A 16,960-nucleotide genomic window follows, 5' to 3' on the forward strand; every position below is an offset into this window, starting at 1 on the left:
AGCTATATGCGTCTTATCACGAACTTGTAAATAGATTGAACTATCGAGAGTATCGAGTAAGGTAGATGAAATTTATTTTGTGATCTATCGGTACTGTCTTTGACGATTTATTCCTGCCAACGACAGCATGACGAAACGTCCAATATTACGTCCGTAATGATTATAAAAGACAAAACTACTATTCACAAGAAATATTTTATTTGAAGCAGATCCTACTTTACGGTAGAGATAACTTTCTCATGTGTGCCATGCTGGTTAGACATTCTCTTACTATAATATATATAGATATAGATATAGATATCGTATAACGTGTATTTACTGTGTCTGTGATCTCTGGACAGATTGGCTCCCTTTTTATTCTGATGTGTGTAATTATCGTATAATTATCGTAACATCATAAGATTTTTAATTATTTATCAAAGAATGTGTGTGTACAACGTGTACGAGTCCCAATAATGTGTGAAAGTGTTAGAACGTGTATGCGAATACATTTATACGTTTCTAATAAATTTACATTCGATAAATTGTTAGAAAGCGTTCGAGGAAACATCAATTCATCCAAGCGATATGCGGTTTATTCTGTGCAGTCAATACTGCATCTGTAATTGTATTAGATTGACGTGTCTTTGACGATTTCTTGCCGACAGGCAACGGTTTTCCTGTTTTCAAACGATTTTTACGATTATATTTCTTGATGTATGAATCATGACCTGTTGCAAATGAATGAGCATATTAGTTAGTCGATTAGTCTTGTCGAGTCCCTGCTTAACGAGGCATCTTACCAGGATTTATTCCTACAGGATGTACCGTACCCAGATCATGCTCTTGAGAATCTGGACGAAGAGCAGACATGGCTCTGCTAACACCTATCTAAAAACGGTAGTATTCGATTGTGTCATGTAGAATGTTTCTTGAGCGTATGATTAAATTCTACTTTGTAATTGAAATGTAGACCTGCATGTGTCGTATTCGGTGTTCCATTAAGTCTGCTCCAAGCAGTTCGTCATGGACACTCATTCTAATGGGTATTACTTTATTGATCACCTAGAAAGAGAAACACCACACCGATTAAGCAATAGATACGATTAAAGAAGATGCCACGTTGTACAGATTAAATAATATTTAATAGAATCTACCCATAATAAAAAAAGCGATGTAAAGAAGCTCCACAATGATAAGCACAGAACAGTTAGGCACTGCACACCTAGCAAATACCATCCTCCTCCTGTAAAACCGAGCGTTTCTTGTAGAATTTAATTGAAAATATGAATCGATTATTACAAACCCTTGAATAAGCCTTTTCTTCCACTGGTGGTGTCAAGGGGATGCGGATTATCTGCAAATAAACCAATAGCAACGATTCCCCAAATTCCACTTGCTCCTGCATGAAACGAATTCAATAGAATAACAATCAGACGAACATTCAAATAATCATGATGTATCAAAATAGAACCATGAGTTGCGCTAGCTCCAACAGGATCATCAATGTGCAGTCTATCTAACATGGGCATCATGAAACATGTAATGAAAGCACCGACCATTCCAACAAGTATAGCTTCCCAAGCTCTATAAAGGAAACAACCACCTAATCAACGTTGTAAAAGTGATATTGTAAAGATACATTCTTTTTCAATGTTCACAAATTGTTAGCGCAGGAAAATTCACCTGTTACCGCAACCAGGGCACCAAGAATTCCATTTATCTGACTGAGAATGTCAATCCCGCTTGGATTAGTTAAACTAAAACCTAATCCGATTAAACCTCCTCCCATACTACCTAGCATTGTAGACACTGCTGCCCTGGCAGCATATTGCCATCGTTGCCCACTGACACCGTACGTGCTACCACTGTTGAATGCTAGCCAGCCCCACCTTCGAGGATCAGTATTCGTTAATATAGCAATTAATCTGAAGTCTGTAAATCATTCATTACCAAAGTACAAATAATCCCATGATAGCATTGACGGGATTCCCGAGTGGTAATTGGTCAATTCCATTATCATATCTGCCCAGTCTTGGTCCCAACATAATGGCGCATGCAAGTGCTATAAAAAAACAGCATTTAAAGCATCCGCATATAAATTGAATTCTAGAAACGAAGAGATATCTACCAGAACTACCCCCAACAAGATGAACCACTCCCGAACCAGCAATGTCTACAGAACCCAGATTCTTTAAAAAACCATGATCACCCCATACCCATCCAGCTGGTATACAATATACGATTGTATTCAAAAAAGAGAATAGGCAATATGCTTTGAAATTGCATCTGCAATTACACAATGTAAGCCATAATAATTGATTTAGTTTCTGAAACCACATAATTACCTTTCTGCCATGGCTCCACTGACAATAGTGGTTGAAGTGGTCGCAAAGCTTAATTGAAATATAAATGCTGCATGTTTCGGACCCATGTGTTGATCATCGATCGGGGGATCTATCAGAAATTCTCCTAGTCCGATAAAGGAATTGTAATGTTTGTTTGACCCGAAACTCGTTGCAAAGCCGAATGCCCAATAAGTTAATCCCCCAAGCACTATGTCTACCACATTCTTCATCATAATGTTGACTTCGTTTTTCAAAGACACACAACCAGACTCTAACATACCGAATCCTGAATAAATAAGAAAAACTTTAGGTCACAGTCTTTAAATATGTTATTTAGTGGTAATATTACCCGTTTGCATAGTGAAGATTATAAAGGAATTTGTTATGATCCAGTTACTGTCTTCTTGAGTAAGATTGTAAGCAGAAATAACACCTGGATCTTTGATTACAGTAGATGTTATATTTGTTTCGTTGCTTTTCACTTCCATGTTAGATGGAAACATTCTTCAATGAAGCAATACCTCCAACTAAGGGGTACAGGGTTCTCATAGTCTGAGAAAAACAAGTTAAATATAGGTGGACCACGAGCAAAACACATTAATTATGGAGAACATGTACTTTCTACCATTCTCTCTACTACTACATCCAAACGATGGTCTAGCGAAAGAAAGGATAGGAAAACTGTACACTCGCAAGATTCGTTTTTTATATTTTTTTATTGGCCCGCATTCAGGCGCTACAAAAAATTTTCACCTCACCATATAATTCAGCAACTTCTTCCAATCCTTTGTGATTGCGTAACATTAAATCATGTAAATATAATTAACACTAGCCTAAAGAAAAGAAAATGGTATCACATTAAACATCTACATAAAATCACAATATTTTTATACATTGTTCTTTTAAGTATGTATTAGTAATTATTTTTAAATGACCATTAATGCACGTGAATAATCGATTTTAGCAACAGTAAAGTTAGTTGCTTCTCATGCTGTACAGTATTTTAATCCTTCTAATAACTTTTTTTCAATTTTTTTGTTTCTTTTCTTGTATTTATCAGGCTAGATATGATGCGAGATCATATAGTTCAGCTCTGATTAGTCCTCCTTACTCCCTATTATGCTAAGATTTTGTTCAGCCAGCGGCAAGTGATCGAATTGAAAAATAAAACATCATTATTATCGATAGATCCAATTTATCTTAACAAAGCAAATTTAGTCCAGCATATGTGTGTGTGTGCGGTGCTAATATTTAGAATTTCACTTAAAACAGTTCGACATTATACAATTTTGTTAACACTTTCCGAAAGCCTCTAGAAGGACTACATTATCGATAGCAAATTTTTTGTCGTCCGCTCTTTTCATTTGATGTTATCTTCTTTGTTACAACTTAGTTTCCATACACGTTCTCATCGCTGTACGCTATGTAAAGGAAGAAATCTTCTTCATGGTGTTCCTGGGGGAATAATTAAGATCACAATTAGAATAATCTGTGCGTACACATACAGTTGAAGTTCAAGGTTATATACATATATACATCGTATAATTACCCCATAGAGAGAACCCATCGTGGCACTTGTGGGTGGAATAATGTTGTTAACAAAGAAGAACAGAGCGTCTTCGGGGCGAAGATGAATTCGTTTTCGGATTAAAAAATAAAACTGTCCAACAGTCAAGTCACATGGTACTAAAAACTTTTGTTTATCCAAATCGCTCATTTTCGCCTTCGGCGCTTTCTCGACAATTACCTGAGGAAATAAACATGAAAATCTCGTGTGAATGATACATCGCTAAGAAAGATTATTCAAGGTTCAAGGATTTTCTCGATCGGGAAATCCGATGTCCTACACGTTCCCGCTGGAAAATGCAAATCACTCCGACCGAGCATCCCGACAGAAAATTCGTCGACCGAACCGCAAAAACGCTGAGAACCTTGGCCGAGCGTCAAGATCACAAAAGCGGATCTTCGAATCCGAGATTCGGTTATGTGCGTATTGACATTTGTCCAAGTCTCCGAAGTGAGAACAGCTGTTCTATGTATATACATTTTTCTGGTTGGGCCGTTTCACCGTGAAACCGACACGGAAATTCCACAAACGGAATTCTACGGTGTAAAAAAGAGGCGAAATATCGGTTCTCCCGTTGATCAATCGGGAAAATTACAGAGCTGTGGGCGTAGCAAGATCAATAGACCCTGAGAGCGAGCAATAGGCGAACGCACAAAAGAAATTCGATACGAGCGTGCTTCAATTAGGCTGCTGGTACGAAAAGTCCGCATCATCTTTGATCACGAGGGAAAAATACGGCGTAGAAAATCGACCTTGGCCCATTCCAGACTTGGGATATTCTGGGGATAGACGATCGAATCAGATCCGTGACAAATTAGACACGTTCTGAACGGTTCTGGGGGCTAAACGATGTCGATCCACGACGCATCGAGTTTCTTCTCGTCGACGATCGTGTCCGCGTCAATACGACGCGGACACGATCGTCGGCGAGGGTCGGTTTTCTGGACGGTTCGTTACTCTGTTACTCACAGGAACCCTCTCCGGGTATTTTCGTCGTATTTTTTCACCCTCAGCCTTCCTCTTTTCGAAGGGGTGCCCCTCCTTGTAATGAAACTTCATCGTGCGCGATAACTCGAACAACCGAATCGCACGGCGTTCCGTCTGTGTGGTGAACCCTATGTTGATTTGTATTCCACGTTTCGAACTGATTCAAACGGATTTTGCTGATTTCAAACTGGAATAGACGACGATACGATACTCTTCTACACTTCTGTCACAACAATCACCGAACGTCAGTTCGTCTGCGCAACACGATATATCCTTCCGCACTCGTCCTCTTTCTCTCTCTTTCCCTCGCTGCTACGACGTTCTCTACGCCAATGCGAAATAGTCCCTCGATTTTTCACAGGAAAAACTTTCGAAAATCACTTGTCCAGATCCAACGATATCGTTCAGCTGTGTATAGTCGTTCACGAAACGTGCTGTCGAGCGTTATCGCAATGTCTGCCTCATCAGGGAAGAATCAGGAAGAATGGTTCGCAGATGTGTTTGGTAGATAACCCAGTGCCGTATCCGCGGTTCTCTTCACCATATCTTAAAAATCATCTCATATATCATTTAAAAAATTTGTTCGAACTGTTGATATTTCACTGAGAATTCAATTTCGACTCTATATGCTCTAGTACATTATTATTGCAAGAAGGATTGTTGAATGTACAACTTTAAATTAACAGCGGCGAGAATTATTCAGGCAGAGTTTGCACGTTCTATCGAACAATTAAGTGTGAAATTTTTCACTTATATAGATTTGAGTTTTTGATTAAGATTAGAGATGTTAATTACTGTTCAACGAGTTGGTGAAAGAGGCAGATACGATCGGACCAATTGTATAACAACAACGAGTTCTTGCGTAATGTGTCCACAGGAAAATGAAAGAACCTCAACGAGATACGGCACTGGCGATGATAAAGAGTGACTTCTGTTTTTTATTACTACGCGTCAGGTGACGCATGCCTTTGTGCTCGTAAGGGGAACCAGAGATGCATTCATAATGATAAATTTGGCACTATTTTTTTCGTATTATTGCAAAACATTCAGTTTATCATAATTATTTCCGTACCTAATATCTCTCATTGATAGTTACATGAAACATGATCCAGTCTACAATTATCAACCGATGGATTAGAGAAATGTTTCTATTACTCATGCGATGTTGAACTGATAGGAGCTCTAAAGATAAATAAACAATAGGAAATGGCCTTTCGTAGTCCTTTCTTTTAAAAGAAACCCAACCTATATGTTCTTTAATATTTATTAATAGAAATATGTACAGATGTTTCTGTAAATTCGTATAGAATAAAAGCACTGTTTATTCTGCATCCTCTTCGTCGTCGTCCTCCTGGCTGTTGATCTGGAAGTACCTTAGTTCGTACGTTTCTTTGTCTTCAGACACTACACGAAGCCAATCACGTAGCTTGTTCTTCTTCAAATACTTTTTCGTCAAGTATTTAAGGTACCTATGGGTACACGTCAATCAAATCAGTGCAAATATCGGTAATCTTGGAGAGAGTAATGGTAAGCCGAATTTATCGTTATGTTTGAAACAAGCGTTGCTTTTTAAGCAATTGGACTTGTACTGTATCTTACCATAGTCTCTTTGTATATATAATTGAATTGGTAAAAAAAGTTAAATCTATTTCCAGATTCTGGAGGAAGTGATAAAATGCAGTACACGCCAATTCTAGATCCTTGAAGAACACGCCAATACCCACCGCTTAGAGAAGTCGATGTCGCTGTTAACGGACAGCTTCATCTTGTCGCGTTCCAATGTGATATTGTTACCAAAGTTGTTCGTTTTACCTCCAACCTTGATTCGTTCCTGCAGGTATTTCTCCTGAAATAATAAGTAATATTAGACATGGTGTCTAACAGCTTATCATGAGGTCTTTTAGGTTAGGTTATTGCAGTCAACCAAGAAAGTAATACAAGACAATTTCAAAGTACATAAACAGTTGATCAATTGAAAGTCACGAGAAGGTCATTGATATTGAAAAGAACTTACAAAATTCGCTACATCCATAATATTGTCCTCCGCAGGATGTGTACAATCGATGGTGAACTTGAGGGACACCTTTTTCTTTTGACCCTTACCCCGAAGGGTTTGTTTTTTGGGCGCCGGCCCTTTCGACTTCTTCGCGACAGCCTGAAAAACGAGCAATTTCCCATTTTGAAAAGAGATTCGTGAAAAACCTGCCTGTCCGCTGACGGATCCATGTGCAGTCACTGCTGTGATGTTTGCATCGACGGTTTATTATCCGTCGAAATCTATGTGATCGTTCGGAAATCATCGACACAATTATATCGCTATTAATCCTCGCGATACGAGGATTCACTTTTTCGTCAAATTTTTTAATAATTTATACACATTCTCTAAATAATTCGCTTTTATCCGTGGACTGGAAACTCACCGGAGGCATGTTTACAAATGGTCGACAACTGAAAGAATCTCTTCATAGGCGGCGCCACGCTCTTCATGGTCGGCATCAGGGACGTGGTCGGCCAAACGGGGACCCGGGCATTTCGAAAATATTTTTTAATTATAATCGGACTGCAGAAACACTCTTCATTTACTATTCTTTACTATTCTAGAATTACTATTTCTTTAAATTGTCTATGTACTTTTTCGATTATTTATCTTCCATTGGAATATAATCTCGTATTGGAGGCTAAAACATTTTAATCGTTCGACAATGTTTGGGAATAGATTAGGGACAGTAACGGACGAGCTGGTGTCTTTTCCATAATTGTATTTATTTAAGGCTAATATACAGTAACGTCTAAGACATAATCATCTCCTAGATGAACATAGATTCCACAATCAGCGAATCGTATGACGCTCAAACTCAACCAATTATCACGGTTATTATTCGTACCTTGTATTAATTACGATATTAACTGCCTATGTGGTGAAGCCATCTTACGCATAATTATTTTCGGTCGTACTTACAAACATCTTAAGTAGTGGGTTTCTTGCTTGTTTTATTTCATCGTTTTTATTCTGTAATCGATTCGTGGACATAACGGTAAGCGCCTCGGAGAAAAAGAGAAGGTATACAATCTTATTTTCTGTTGGATAGGGTGCAGGGTTCACAGGGAGATTTCGTTTAATTGCGTTTTGAGCAAGGATGCATCCAGAGATCGATACCTTCGGTGTGATCCTGAAATCTCGGCAGAGTTTTCGATTATTAACGCGAAAATAAAATAGCAGAGGCTTCCTCACCTTCTCTTTCCCTTTCCGTGTTTCGAATTTCCAGAATCTTCGAATCGATATGAATCGACCTTACGCTTCCTCTTTTCCCGAGAAGATTAAGTTAATTAGTGTTCTTTTTACATAGATGAAGTAGTATGCGGCAACATGATCTCTTGCTGAACTCGCCAAGATTCTCCTCACGATTCTTCTCTATAGTTGTTCTCTTTCCTTTATTTCGCGGAGAACACGCGCGAACCGAAACACCGTCGCGAATGGATCGAACTAGGCCGGTGATCGATCGAAATTGAAACCATTAATTACACCCTTGATCATTAACGATTACCTCGACAGGGTGGAGAAGTTAATCGAAATTTTCGAAATTTCCGCAAAACTAAACGCGACTTACTAAGATCTTGGAGCTCCCATTTGCCGATCACAAGTGCTTTAATCGAAACCGATAGAACTATAATACACGGGCGATTGAAATGACAGACAAGGAGTGCAAGTTTCACGGTGCGTTCGTTTTATTTCGTAAACAAAATCTACCGAAGGAGACGGGGGGAATAATTTGATAGAGAAACAACGAGAATCTACGTAAGTTCCGTTCGTATTATCCTTTGAAAAGAGACTGAAACGTGAGGTAGCGAAGTCCACGTGCTAGCCAACCGTGCAGATTTGCTAATATACAGGCTACACCTAAATTCTCGCGAAAATAGGGGGTGAGATCACTCGAACAGAGGATATTCAACGTGGAAATGATCCAACAACGGCAACAACAATCAGAAATCCCGCGCGAGCCATGTATACAATCGGTGGATAATAAGAAACAATTTTATCTAACAATCGCTCTCTTTCTCTCTTTTTCGCCTTTTTTTTCTCTCCTCTTCCTCGTGTTCCGTTTCTCTCTAGACTGTTATTTATATGTCACATTATTTATATATATATATATATTTATATATATATGCATAGTTTAATCTTACATCGACGATTCGTAGTAATTTATGTACATGTACACGTGTGCGTCCGTGGACGCACATGTTCGCCCGTGAACGGACAAGGTTCCTAAATTCATCTCTCTCGTGCCCTCTCTCTCTCTATTTCTCTTTTTCGCTCTCTCGATCGTCTCTCTAGCTAAGGATTCACGGCGTCGAGGATCACGCCAATAGATCGTCTTTTATTCTATCGTTGGATTGAAACAAACGTCTCAGAGGGCTCGGACACCCTCTTAATGATCGACACGGACCGGAAGTGACGGACTTTCTCCTTCTGAGGACCCCTTCCGCCGAGAAACCGAATGATCACAGATCTAACGGATCTAACAGATTCAACTACAAAAGTTTCGGTGGAATCAAGATTTTCGTGAACAATCTCACAAAGGGAAGAGACTAGGGTCCGTCTCGGATCTTTCGAGACCTCCAGCGAGTTAGATTAGGTAGATGTTCGTACATCTTCGCATGATTCGACGCGTATATGGACAGTGAAAAGCTTCGGTAATTGATCTGTTATTATACTCTATTAATTATATTCACAAGTTCGGTATTCTTTCTTTGCAGTTGATCATCGCGAAATACGTTCCTCAGCCACGAAGAGGTCCCGAGTCACAGGAATCCAATTACCGCGTCTTCTGCTCGAAGGAACTGGCTTTTATTCCCTGTTTAAGGCTCTGAGACACCCTAAGACAGGATCTGGATCATGGTAGCTAGATTCTCAGAGATCCTTGGAGATCGAATCAATGATCACCGATCCCGTTTTGGTTCTCAATGCTTCGACGTTTTGTTCCATCGACCTAAGACAGGATCTGGATCACGATAGCTCTCACTAAATCTTCAAAGATCTTCAAGTATCCTCGCAAAGGAATCATTGATCACCGCGATCCTGTTTTGGTTCTGAATGCTCAAACGTTTTATTCGACACTCGATTTTCTTCTAACAATCTCGTGTATATGTGTATGCGTGTGTGTGGTTTGTTTGTGTGATCGAAAAGAGACCTATTAGTTGCAGGATTAATTGGGGATAGACGCTGTCTCGTCAGCGGCCGGCATTTTCTTCGGTTGAAGTAATCTTTCTCTGTATTTCCTTTTGCTGTTTCTCTCTCGGTTTCGTTTCGTGTGTGATTATTCGCTTAAGTTTACTTGGAAAATTTGTATTGCGACCACGGTGGAGCGGTTTACATCACGCTGGGCACATTCAGGTTGTTGTTGACCAGCGCTGCGCCAGGAGTTTGGGGACCGTTTGCTGCACCACCTGCAGGCGGAGCAGGTACAGGGGGTTGCATTTGTCCAGGCACGCCTGGCGGTGGATAGCCATACGGAGGTGGTGGTGGCGGTCCCGATTCTGGCATGAATTTCGCTGGAAAAGGAAATTTGCAAACGTTAATCCCGCTCGAACAAGACTGACTTCTTCAGGTCAAATCAATTCCCTCAAATTGGTGGACAAGACAGAGCGTGCTTGCAAAGATCTTTGGACTCTATGTATAAATCAGTAATTTAATGAATTAGTAATAGTTAACAATAAATAAGTGAAGACAGCTTAAACGACGCTTCCTTAGACAATTCTTGCAAACTCTTTGGACAACTCAATCTGCAAAAATGTGTAAAAATCCAAAAAGAAAATGAACTGCTATTTATACAAATAAACCTTTTCCGCCACTGAAAAGATGCAGACAATTTCGCTAAACCTTGTCCACCGGGTGTAAACGCTGTTCCCTCTCTATAGCGCACGATCGGGGACCAATTATGCGACTATGGAGAGCGGTGACCGAGATTCTGCGATCGTCTCGTTGGCTGGCGACTCGGTCTCACTTTGTGTCCTCTCGTTTCGTTTAGGGGCAATGATTCCCATCAATTCTTGGATAATGGAAGCGGTTGATTGTCGGGAGAAGTGTGCGGGATCACGTGGAAGCTGATTTTCACAAAACATTTGCCGTTCGAACGAAATTGTAACTGTTCTGACAAGTAGACTGCAGATTTTATGCATTCGTGGTAAAAAGTAGTAAGTGAGGACATCAGGAGACTTTAAAAATGATTAAAAGAGAGAGTTTATTATTTCATTTCTGTTTCCTGAAATTAACTTGGACAATTTTTATTTCGCATAAAGATCCACAGTCTACCGATAAATATTTGAACGAGTACAGATTCATGTAATTAATAAATTAGTGGAGAGAATAGGATTCTTCGAGTTTTAGCTTGAATTTTGTCGACTGGCGAGAATCTCTAGCTCTCGAATCGAAAAAGAAAACTGTAGCGAGGGAGGAGTTATGTATCTGTCTGCTTATTGGCGATCGATGAGGGTGTCGAACGTGTGTCGAATAAAAGGAACCGCTCTTTGATACGTTTCCGACTAATTAACACGCTTCTCGACCATTTTGAGGCTTGTTCAGAAACTTTCCTTTCGGAACGTGTCGACGTCTCGCCGAGATGAATTCGGAGAATCGTTTCTTTATCGGGGGGAGAAAGGAGTGTATTATTTTGGATCGAGCAAAATTAATGGAAAAAAAATATGATCTGGTGTTCTTACCTATTCGTATCAAGTATACATTAGGTTTTAAATGGATCCTCTTCTGCGTGGGCGTGAAGAAGCGTTTCTTTTTGCAGGGTCGAGACGATCGAACCCTCTTTTCGATACATTTCCCGGCCACGATCGTGATCAAGATGAGTTCCGCCGAGTTTCACTTCGCTCGGCGATATTTCTCAACGATTAACCCTCGCGCACCGTTCCAGTCAATAATCAAGAGCGAATCATATTTTTATAATTTTACTTTTCTTTGTTAATCGTGTCTTTAATTATTTAACACGCTCGCCGCCAGAGCGTGCAAATGTTATGCTGTGTAAATCTTGTAAAGTGTATAACATTAATTTGCACGAGGGTTAAAAGTGAAGTCGATCGAATATCGAAGACTTAGCGTACGCGACTGTTGGTTTTTCTTTTCTGTGTCACGTTTTCCTTCGTTTCACGCCATTGTGTGGGATTCTTTCGTTTTTCTGACTACGCACTGGAATTTTTATTCGACACTGTACAATGTTTGAAAGCGGTATAATTATGATCATAATCGTCGTTAATAGTTAACGCCTCGACGGTCAAAATGGTATCGCATGACGTACAGAGCGGTTTGAAGTAATTCGTAAAACGCTGTTCGATCGTCACGAACGCTATAGTTCTCGGATGCTCGAGAACACATCATCGCCCCCCTCCCTTTTATCTTTGCAAATGATCAACAATGCTTTCCATTTATTATTTCTCTTTTATTCGTTAACAACTCTTGCGTCCCCTTCTTCGCGCAGCAATCAGACAAAAGGAAAGAAACGTTGTCTTTCTTTCTCGCGAGACAAAAAGACGTTCACGATTAGTAATATTCAGAAATTAATTTCTAAGATCAAGAAGATTTTTATTATAGATCAATTCGATTTATTCTGATTGGGATTATAGTTCATTAAAAAGTTGAATGATTTCGTTCAAGATGGACAATTTTAATTTTTCCTTTGCGAATAATAAAATATTTATTTAGTTTATTCTGATAGAGATTATAATTCGTCAAAGAATTGAACGATCATTTGATTAAATTAAACAAGTTCGAGTTCGAAGATTTGTCTTCAAATTCGTCGCATTTCAAACAAAAGAGTATCGAAATCTTGAAGAAGATGCTTAAAAGATATTTTAATCGATTTGAAAATTCCATTCGAATTGCACTCGATAAATGTTTCCAACAAGAATTAATTAAAATTCCGCCGAAGATTCTTCTATCTCGTGCTCGAACGATTAATTTTCGTTGGATCGTTTGATTGGTTCGCGCGCAGAAAGGGACTCGATAAATGCTCGAACACATGCCCCGGAGGACTATCGACGAAGACATAAATAAACGAAACGAATGGAAAGGAAACCCATCGACGATTTCCTCGATCTGCCTGAAAAGTCACGGTGTTTGAACATCTATCTCGTTTAAACCGGATCCGTGTTGGATGGGCGATGAGAAACTTCGGGGACACTGTTTCAACCGTGGAATCGTGCGCGGGACCTCGTCGGGGAATAATAAACAATCTTGCAGCATCCATCCCATACAATAAAATCATTAAAAGTCGCTGAACTCAGCCCCCTAGATCAGCAAAAACGTTCATTAGTCCTCCACTCGCGATGAAACAAGTATTTCACTATATCCGAAGAGAAAAAAAAACGTTCTAAGTTAATTCTGAAAAATAGACTACGTTTCAAAATGAAGTTTTAGAGTCAAAATTTCCTAAACAAAAAAATTCGCATGATTTCTGATTCTCTTGCCCCGAGAGCGGATTTCGCAGGATATTTAAATTCCTCTCAAGATCCCGTGCTCGATCTTGATCTCGAAGATCGCAATCGACTTGTCCACGCCTTCCACTCACTCCCCGCGCTATTATTATTGTTATTGTTGTTATTATTATCGTAATTATTCTTATCCACGTTATTATTAGCATCATCATCGTTTCCATCGTCACCATTATCATTAGTATTATTAATATTATTAACATGTATACATAACATCTGTAGATAATTCTTCAAGCCTTAAAACGAATCTATATATTTGCCCTGGGGCGTCTCTCTCTCACACACACTCTCACTCTCTCACTCTTTCACTCTCCCTCGTTCTCTCTTCCGACTTCATTCTCGTTCTTTGCTCGTAACATTTTTTTCTCTATATTTCTCCATGTAATTCCCATAGATATTCTCCAGATTTTCCTATGATCTCACGTTCTTTTGCGAGAGCGTTCGTCGCACAGGTTCGCTGAGAGATCGCTTTTCGTTTTCGACGAGGGCAGACGGAGGCTAAGATTTCTGTTTCCTTAAATATTCCTCTTCTATTTTTCGTCGACCAAATGGAAGGAATAAAGGATCATTCTCTCTCTCTCTCTCTCTCTCTCTCTCATTCTCTCTCTCCCGTTCACACTCGTTATCTCGCGTTCTTTCTCCTCGAGTTGAATCGGTTTAATCGGCGTTTGTTGGTCGTAATCGAGCGAACGTGAAGGAGAAAATGATATTATTTACAGCACGAGATGCACGTGTTCGCTGGGACGCGGGAGACCGCGTGATCCAGGGATCCGGAAGCGATCTAGAAGCGTAGACCCTTTACCGATTCTTCGTTATTTCCCCCTGTGCTTACTCGAGTTAGTTCCAAGTATCAGTACCTTCTGGAGAGAAGGTGACACATTGATTAATTCAGTGAATTTGTTTGCACGAAAATTGTACCGATCCCGGATCCTAAAGCAATAATCTTAGATCCTGAAGCTCTCTATTAGATTGCAATGATTATAGATCCTGAAGCTTCACTATCTAAAAATCGCTGAGATTATAGATCCCGAAGCCTCGTTATCTAAACATTGCACTGCCCATAGATCTTGAAGCTTCCTCATCAAAAAATTGTAATAATCCTCGACCCTGGAGCTCCCTTATCTAAAAACTCCGGTGATCATAGATCCGGAGGCTTCATTGTCTAAACAATCGATGAGATTATAGATCCTTTGCTCAAAAGATCGCCCATCGATCTCAGAGCACACAAATCCTCGAACAAAAACCTACTATCTCGAAATCCAACGATCAAACGTTACCTCGGTTCTCTCGAGACGAATATCATTTTGTCCTAGGATCCAGCGTGGATCGCAAACATTCCTGGATCACACGGTCCTCGTAGACGCGCGCGCACACGTGTTTATAAAGTAAACGTCGATATACATTTATACACGCATTTATTTATATATTCGGCACTTGATTACGGTGGGGAAAGGGGTACAATGAGAAACACCCTACGATACCGGATCTGCCTTCGTCGAAAATCATGTTTTCTCCACCCGGGATCTAGAATCGTTTCTTCTTCACGTATATTTAGATCCTGTGCATCCCCCTTCATCAATTTACCATCTGTTCTCTTCGTTTTTATGTTACACACACACTGGCCATCGAATTGATCCTTGATTAACAACATCATGGACGAAGGAAGGCAAGGATTTCTCTATCTATTATTATCATCGATCGTTTGTAATTCGTCCTCAGGGTGCGTCTAGATCCCGCGTATTCTTATCGAATGATCGAGTCCCAAGTTTGCTTTCTGGATCATTCCGGCCAGCCTTCGTCCATTCGCGAAAGAAATTCGATCGAGATCCGCTTCTGCTCGAGCCTGGATCGTTGATAAATAGCTCGAACAGCAGTCGGAGCCGTGAAAGGAACCGTGATCGATGCGTCGTCGCCTCATCTTCCTCGATCACTATAACCTCGTCTCGCTTGGACCACGATGATCGGCGATCCTTCTTCGGCTTGTTCCGAAAGATCCACCGTCCCGGGACACTTCGTCGACGATCTATAGCTATTTTCCCCCTAATCTTCTTCCTCTTCCTTTTCTTTTCTCGTCGCTCGATCGTATCTTCTCGTTTACTTCCTCCCGTTTATTGTTTATTAGAACTTCTCGTTTTTTACATTCGGTTCGATTCTAATCTCGTTTCACACTTTCTCTCTATTTCTTTTTCGGTTTGTTCGCCCGGTTACCACGTATCACTGTCTCTGTGGGTCGCTTATTTATTTGTTGCTCTTTTGTGTGTCTTTTTAACTTTCCAGATTTTTTGGTTTTCCGGTTATTTGCTTGTTGGTTTGCTTGTATTTTTGTTTTTGCGTTTTTTTTCTTTTTTTTAGTTAGACTCGCGCGTTCAGTTTTGCGAGTCGCTGCCGCCGGTGGCTCTCGCTGCAAAAGAACAACAACAGCCGAGTTTTGGTACCGTCCCCTTTCGTTTTTCGCCGGACCGGTTTCATTTTTTCGTTTCGTTTTTTTTTTCTTTCGTTTAGCTAGATCTTTTTTTGCTCGTTAATCACCGTCGCTTTTCGATTTTCCGGCTGGCTCGGTCGGCCGATTCGCTTTCTTTCGCGATCGCATGCAGAGTCGCGGACGAAGATCGAGGATGATCGATCGCTATTGAGAATTTCGTAACTTGTTCGAGCGATCACAGAACTGATCAGAAAATTATTCATGGGGAAACTTTTGGTAAATGATTCTTCTTTGGGTACTTTAATTTTTTGTGTAATATATTCTTCAGCGATAAAGAAATTCCATTCAATAGCGAATTTATTTAATAGAGAAATTTAACAGAGGAATTCTTCAACAATATTAAATAAAAAACAAGTAAATGAACAAATGATTAATTGAACAACAGTTTCGATATTCCGAGTAGACTGCGGATCTTTACGCAAATTAAAAAATGTCTACGTCGATTCCAAGACGCAGAGGTTGCATAAAAATTTCTTTCATGTTTTAATTGTTTCATTGAACTGAAACTAATACGTTGATGCTCTTAAATGTTTTAAATATGTTCACTGCTTTAAATTGTACGTACCAATTTCTGTTATAAATGCATAAAATCCGCAGTCTAATTCCGGGTCAAGACAGACTGAACAAGAGCTCTGCCAACCGACGAAACCAATAATTTTTCCCATGAAAATTCTCGATCCCGAATCTTCGTTCGCCTCGAAAATAATTTCCGCGATCTACGGGTACACGGGGTCACAGAAAATCGCATGCAACCAACAACGATAAAGAACACAGACTACTCATACTATAAATATCGCTACCGATCTACAACACCGATCGTTCAAACTCGAACACAGCTGAGAGAACGTCTCGCTCGAGATCTCCGACGGTAATATATCCCGAGGGAAATTCTAGTAGAATTCCCGGCCAGTTCTACGATTTTTCTTCGGCCGATCGAGCAACCGGAAGTCTCGACGAGAGATCTATCAAACTCTCCAGCGATCCATCAAGCCATGCGACTCGCGCGAGCACAAGCTCCGTCTACCGAACATACAGCACGGAGGACGCGCGGCATGCTTTATCTTAATCGTTCGGCAAGCGAGAGAAAATAAATACGTGGCATGC

At 40.1% G+C, this 16,960-nt stretch overlaps 4 protein-coding genes across 9 annotated transcripts in view; all 4 read right to left on the reverse strand.

The window, feature by feature from the left end:
- Nucleotides 1-21: 21 nt before the first annotated feature.
- Amt (Ammonium transporter) lies at nucleotides 22-2,886 on the reverse strand. The gene is made up of 11 exons (XM_076436982.1): nucleotides 2,677-2,886; nucleotides 2,328-2,613; nucleotides 2,111-2,268; nucleotides 1,933-2,044; nucleotides 1,666-1,871; nucleotides 1,454-1,585; nucleotides 1,286-1,381; nucleotides 1,137-1,225; nucleotides 955-1,044; nucleotides 783-870; nucleotides 22-710 (listed from the first exon to the last, which is right to left on the reverse strand). Exons 1-11 carry the CDS (start codon nucleotides 2,828-2,830, stop codon nucleotides 550-552), a joined length of 1,572 nt encoding a protein of 523 aa, XP_076293097.1. The 5' UTR covers nucleotides 2,831-2,886; the 3' UTR covers nucleotides 22-549.
- A 138-nt stretch (nucleotides 2,887-3,024) lies between these two features.
- On the reverse strand, nucleotides 3,025-5,389 carry Atg8a (GABA type A receptor-associated protein autophagy-related 8a). Its single transcript, XM_076436979.1, has 3 exons — nucleotides 4,864-5,389; nucleotides 3,877-4,074; nucleotides 3,025-3,782 (listed from the first exon to the last, which is right to left on the reverse strand). The coding sequence occupies exons 1-3, from the start codon at nucleotides 4,951-4,953 to the stop codon at nucleotides 3,717-3,719; spliced, it is 354 nt and encodes a 117-aa protein (XP_076293094.1). The 5' UTR covers nucleotides 4,954-5,389; the 3' UTR covers nucleotides 3,025-3,716.
- A 740-nt stretch (nucleotides 5,390-6,129) lies between these two features.
- Nucleotides 6,130-7,453, reverse strand: LOC143215134 (large ribosomal subunit protein eL22). The gene is made up of 4 exons (XM_076436974.1): nucleotides 7,302-7,453; nucleotides 6,896-7,036; nucleotides 6,606-6,727; nucleotides 6,130-6,350 (listed from the first exon to the last, which is right to left on the reverse strand). Exons 1-4 carry the CDS (start codon nucleotides 7,308-7,310, stop codon nucleotides 6,203-6,205), a joined length of 420 nt encoding a protein of 139 aa, XP_076293089.1. The 5' UTR covers nucleotides 7,311-7,453; the 3' UTR covers nucleotides 6,130-6,202.
- A 172-nt stretch (nucleotides 7,454-7,625) lies between these two features.
- The window catches only part of Nsyb (neuronal Synaptobrevin), a 39,223-nt gene continuing 29,888 nt past the window's right edge, over nucleotides 7,626-16,960 (reverse strand). For 3 of the 6 annotated variants that reach the window (XM_076436968.1, XM_076436971.1, XM_076436969.1), the window contains one exon: nucleotides 15,543-15,775. In XM_076436968.1, coding sequence (XP_076293083.1) covers nucleotides 15,741-15,775 — 35 coding nt within the window. In that variant the 3' untranslated portion in view covers nucleotides 15,543-15,740. Of the gene's footprint in view, nucleotides 10,432-15,542; nucleotides 15,776-16,960 lie in introns of those variants that run through there. The other 3 variants (XM_076436966.1, XM_076436967.1, XM_076436970.1) reach the window with 2 other exon arrangements.

The sequence above is a fragment of the Lasioglossum baleicum genome, chromosome 13 (genome assembly GCF_051020765.1).
Source record: "Lasioglossum baleicum chromosome 13, iyLasBale1, whole genome shotgun sequence".
Taxonomy (NCBI): Eukaryota; Metazoa; Arthropoda; class Insecta; order Hymenoptera; family Halictidae; genus Lasioglossum; species Lasioglossum baleicum.

Bases quoted from the DNA above. Each gene is read 5' to 3' on its own strand.
- LOC143215134 (XM_076436974.1), bottom strand. The intron at 6,728-6,895 runs GTAAGTTCTTTT...TTATTATTTCAG, and splicing joins TTATGGATGTAGCGAATTTT to GAGAAATACCTGCAGGAACG. The intron at 6,351-6,605 runs GTGGGTATTGGC...GTGTACCCATAG, and splicing joins GACATCGACTTCTCTAAGCG to GTACCTTAAATACTTGACGA.
- Amt (XM_076436982.1), bottom strand. From the start codon at position 2,830: ATGTTTCCATCTAACATGGAAGTGAAAAGCAACGAAACAAATATAACA. The intron at 1,586-1,665 runs GTGAATTTTCCT...AACGTTGATTAG, and splicing joins TGCCCTGGTTGCGGTAACAG to GTGGTTGTTTCCTTTATAGA. The intron at 711-782 runs GTAAGATGCCTC...CATTTGCAACAG, and splicing joins TCCTGTAGGAATAAATCCTG to GTCATGATTCATACATCAAG.
- Atg8a (XM_076436979.1), bottom strand. From the start codon at position 4,953: ATGAAGTTTCATTACAAGGAGGGGCACCCCTTCGAAAAGAGGAAGGCT. The intron at 4,075-4,863 runs GTGAGTAACAGA...TTATTTCCTCAG, and splicing joins AATACCCGGAGAGGGTTCCT to GTAATTGTCGAGAAAGCGCC. The intron at 3,783-3,876 runs GTAATTATACGA...TTATTCCCCCAG, and splicing joins CGATGGGTTCTCTCTATGGG to GAACACCATGAAGAAGATTT.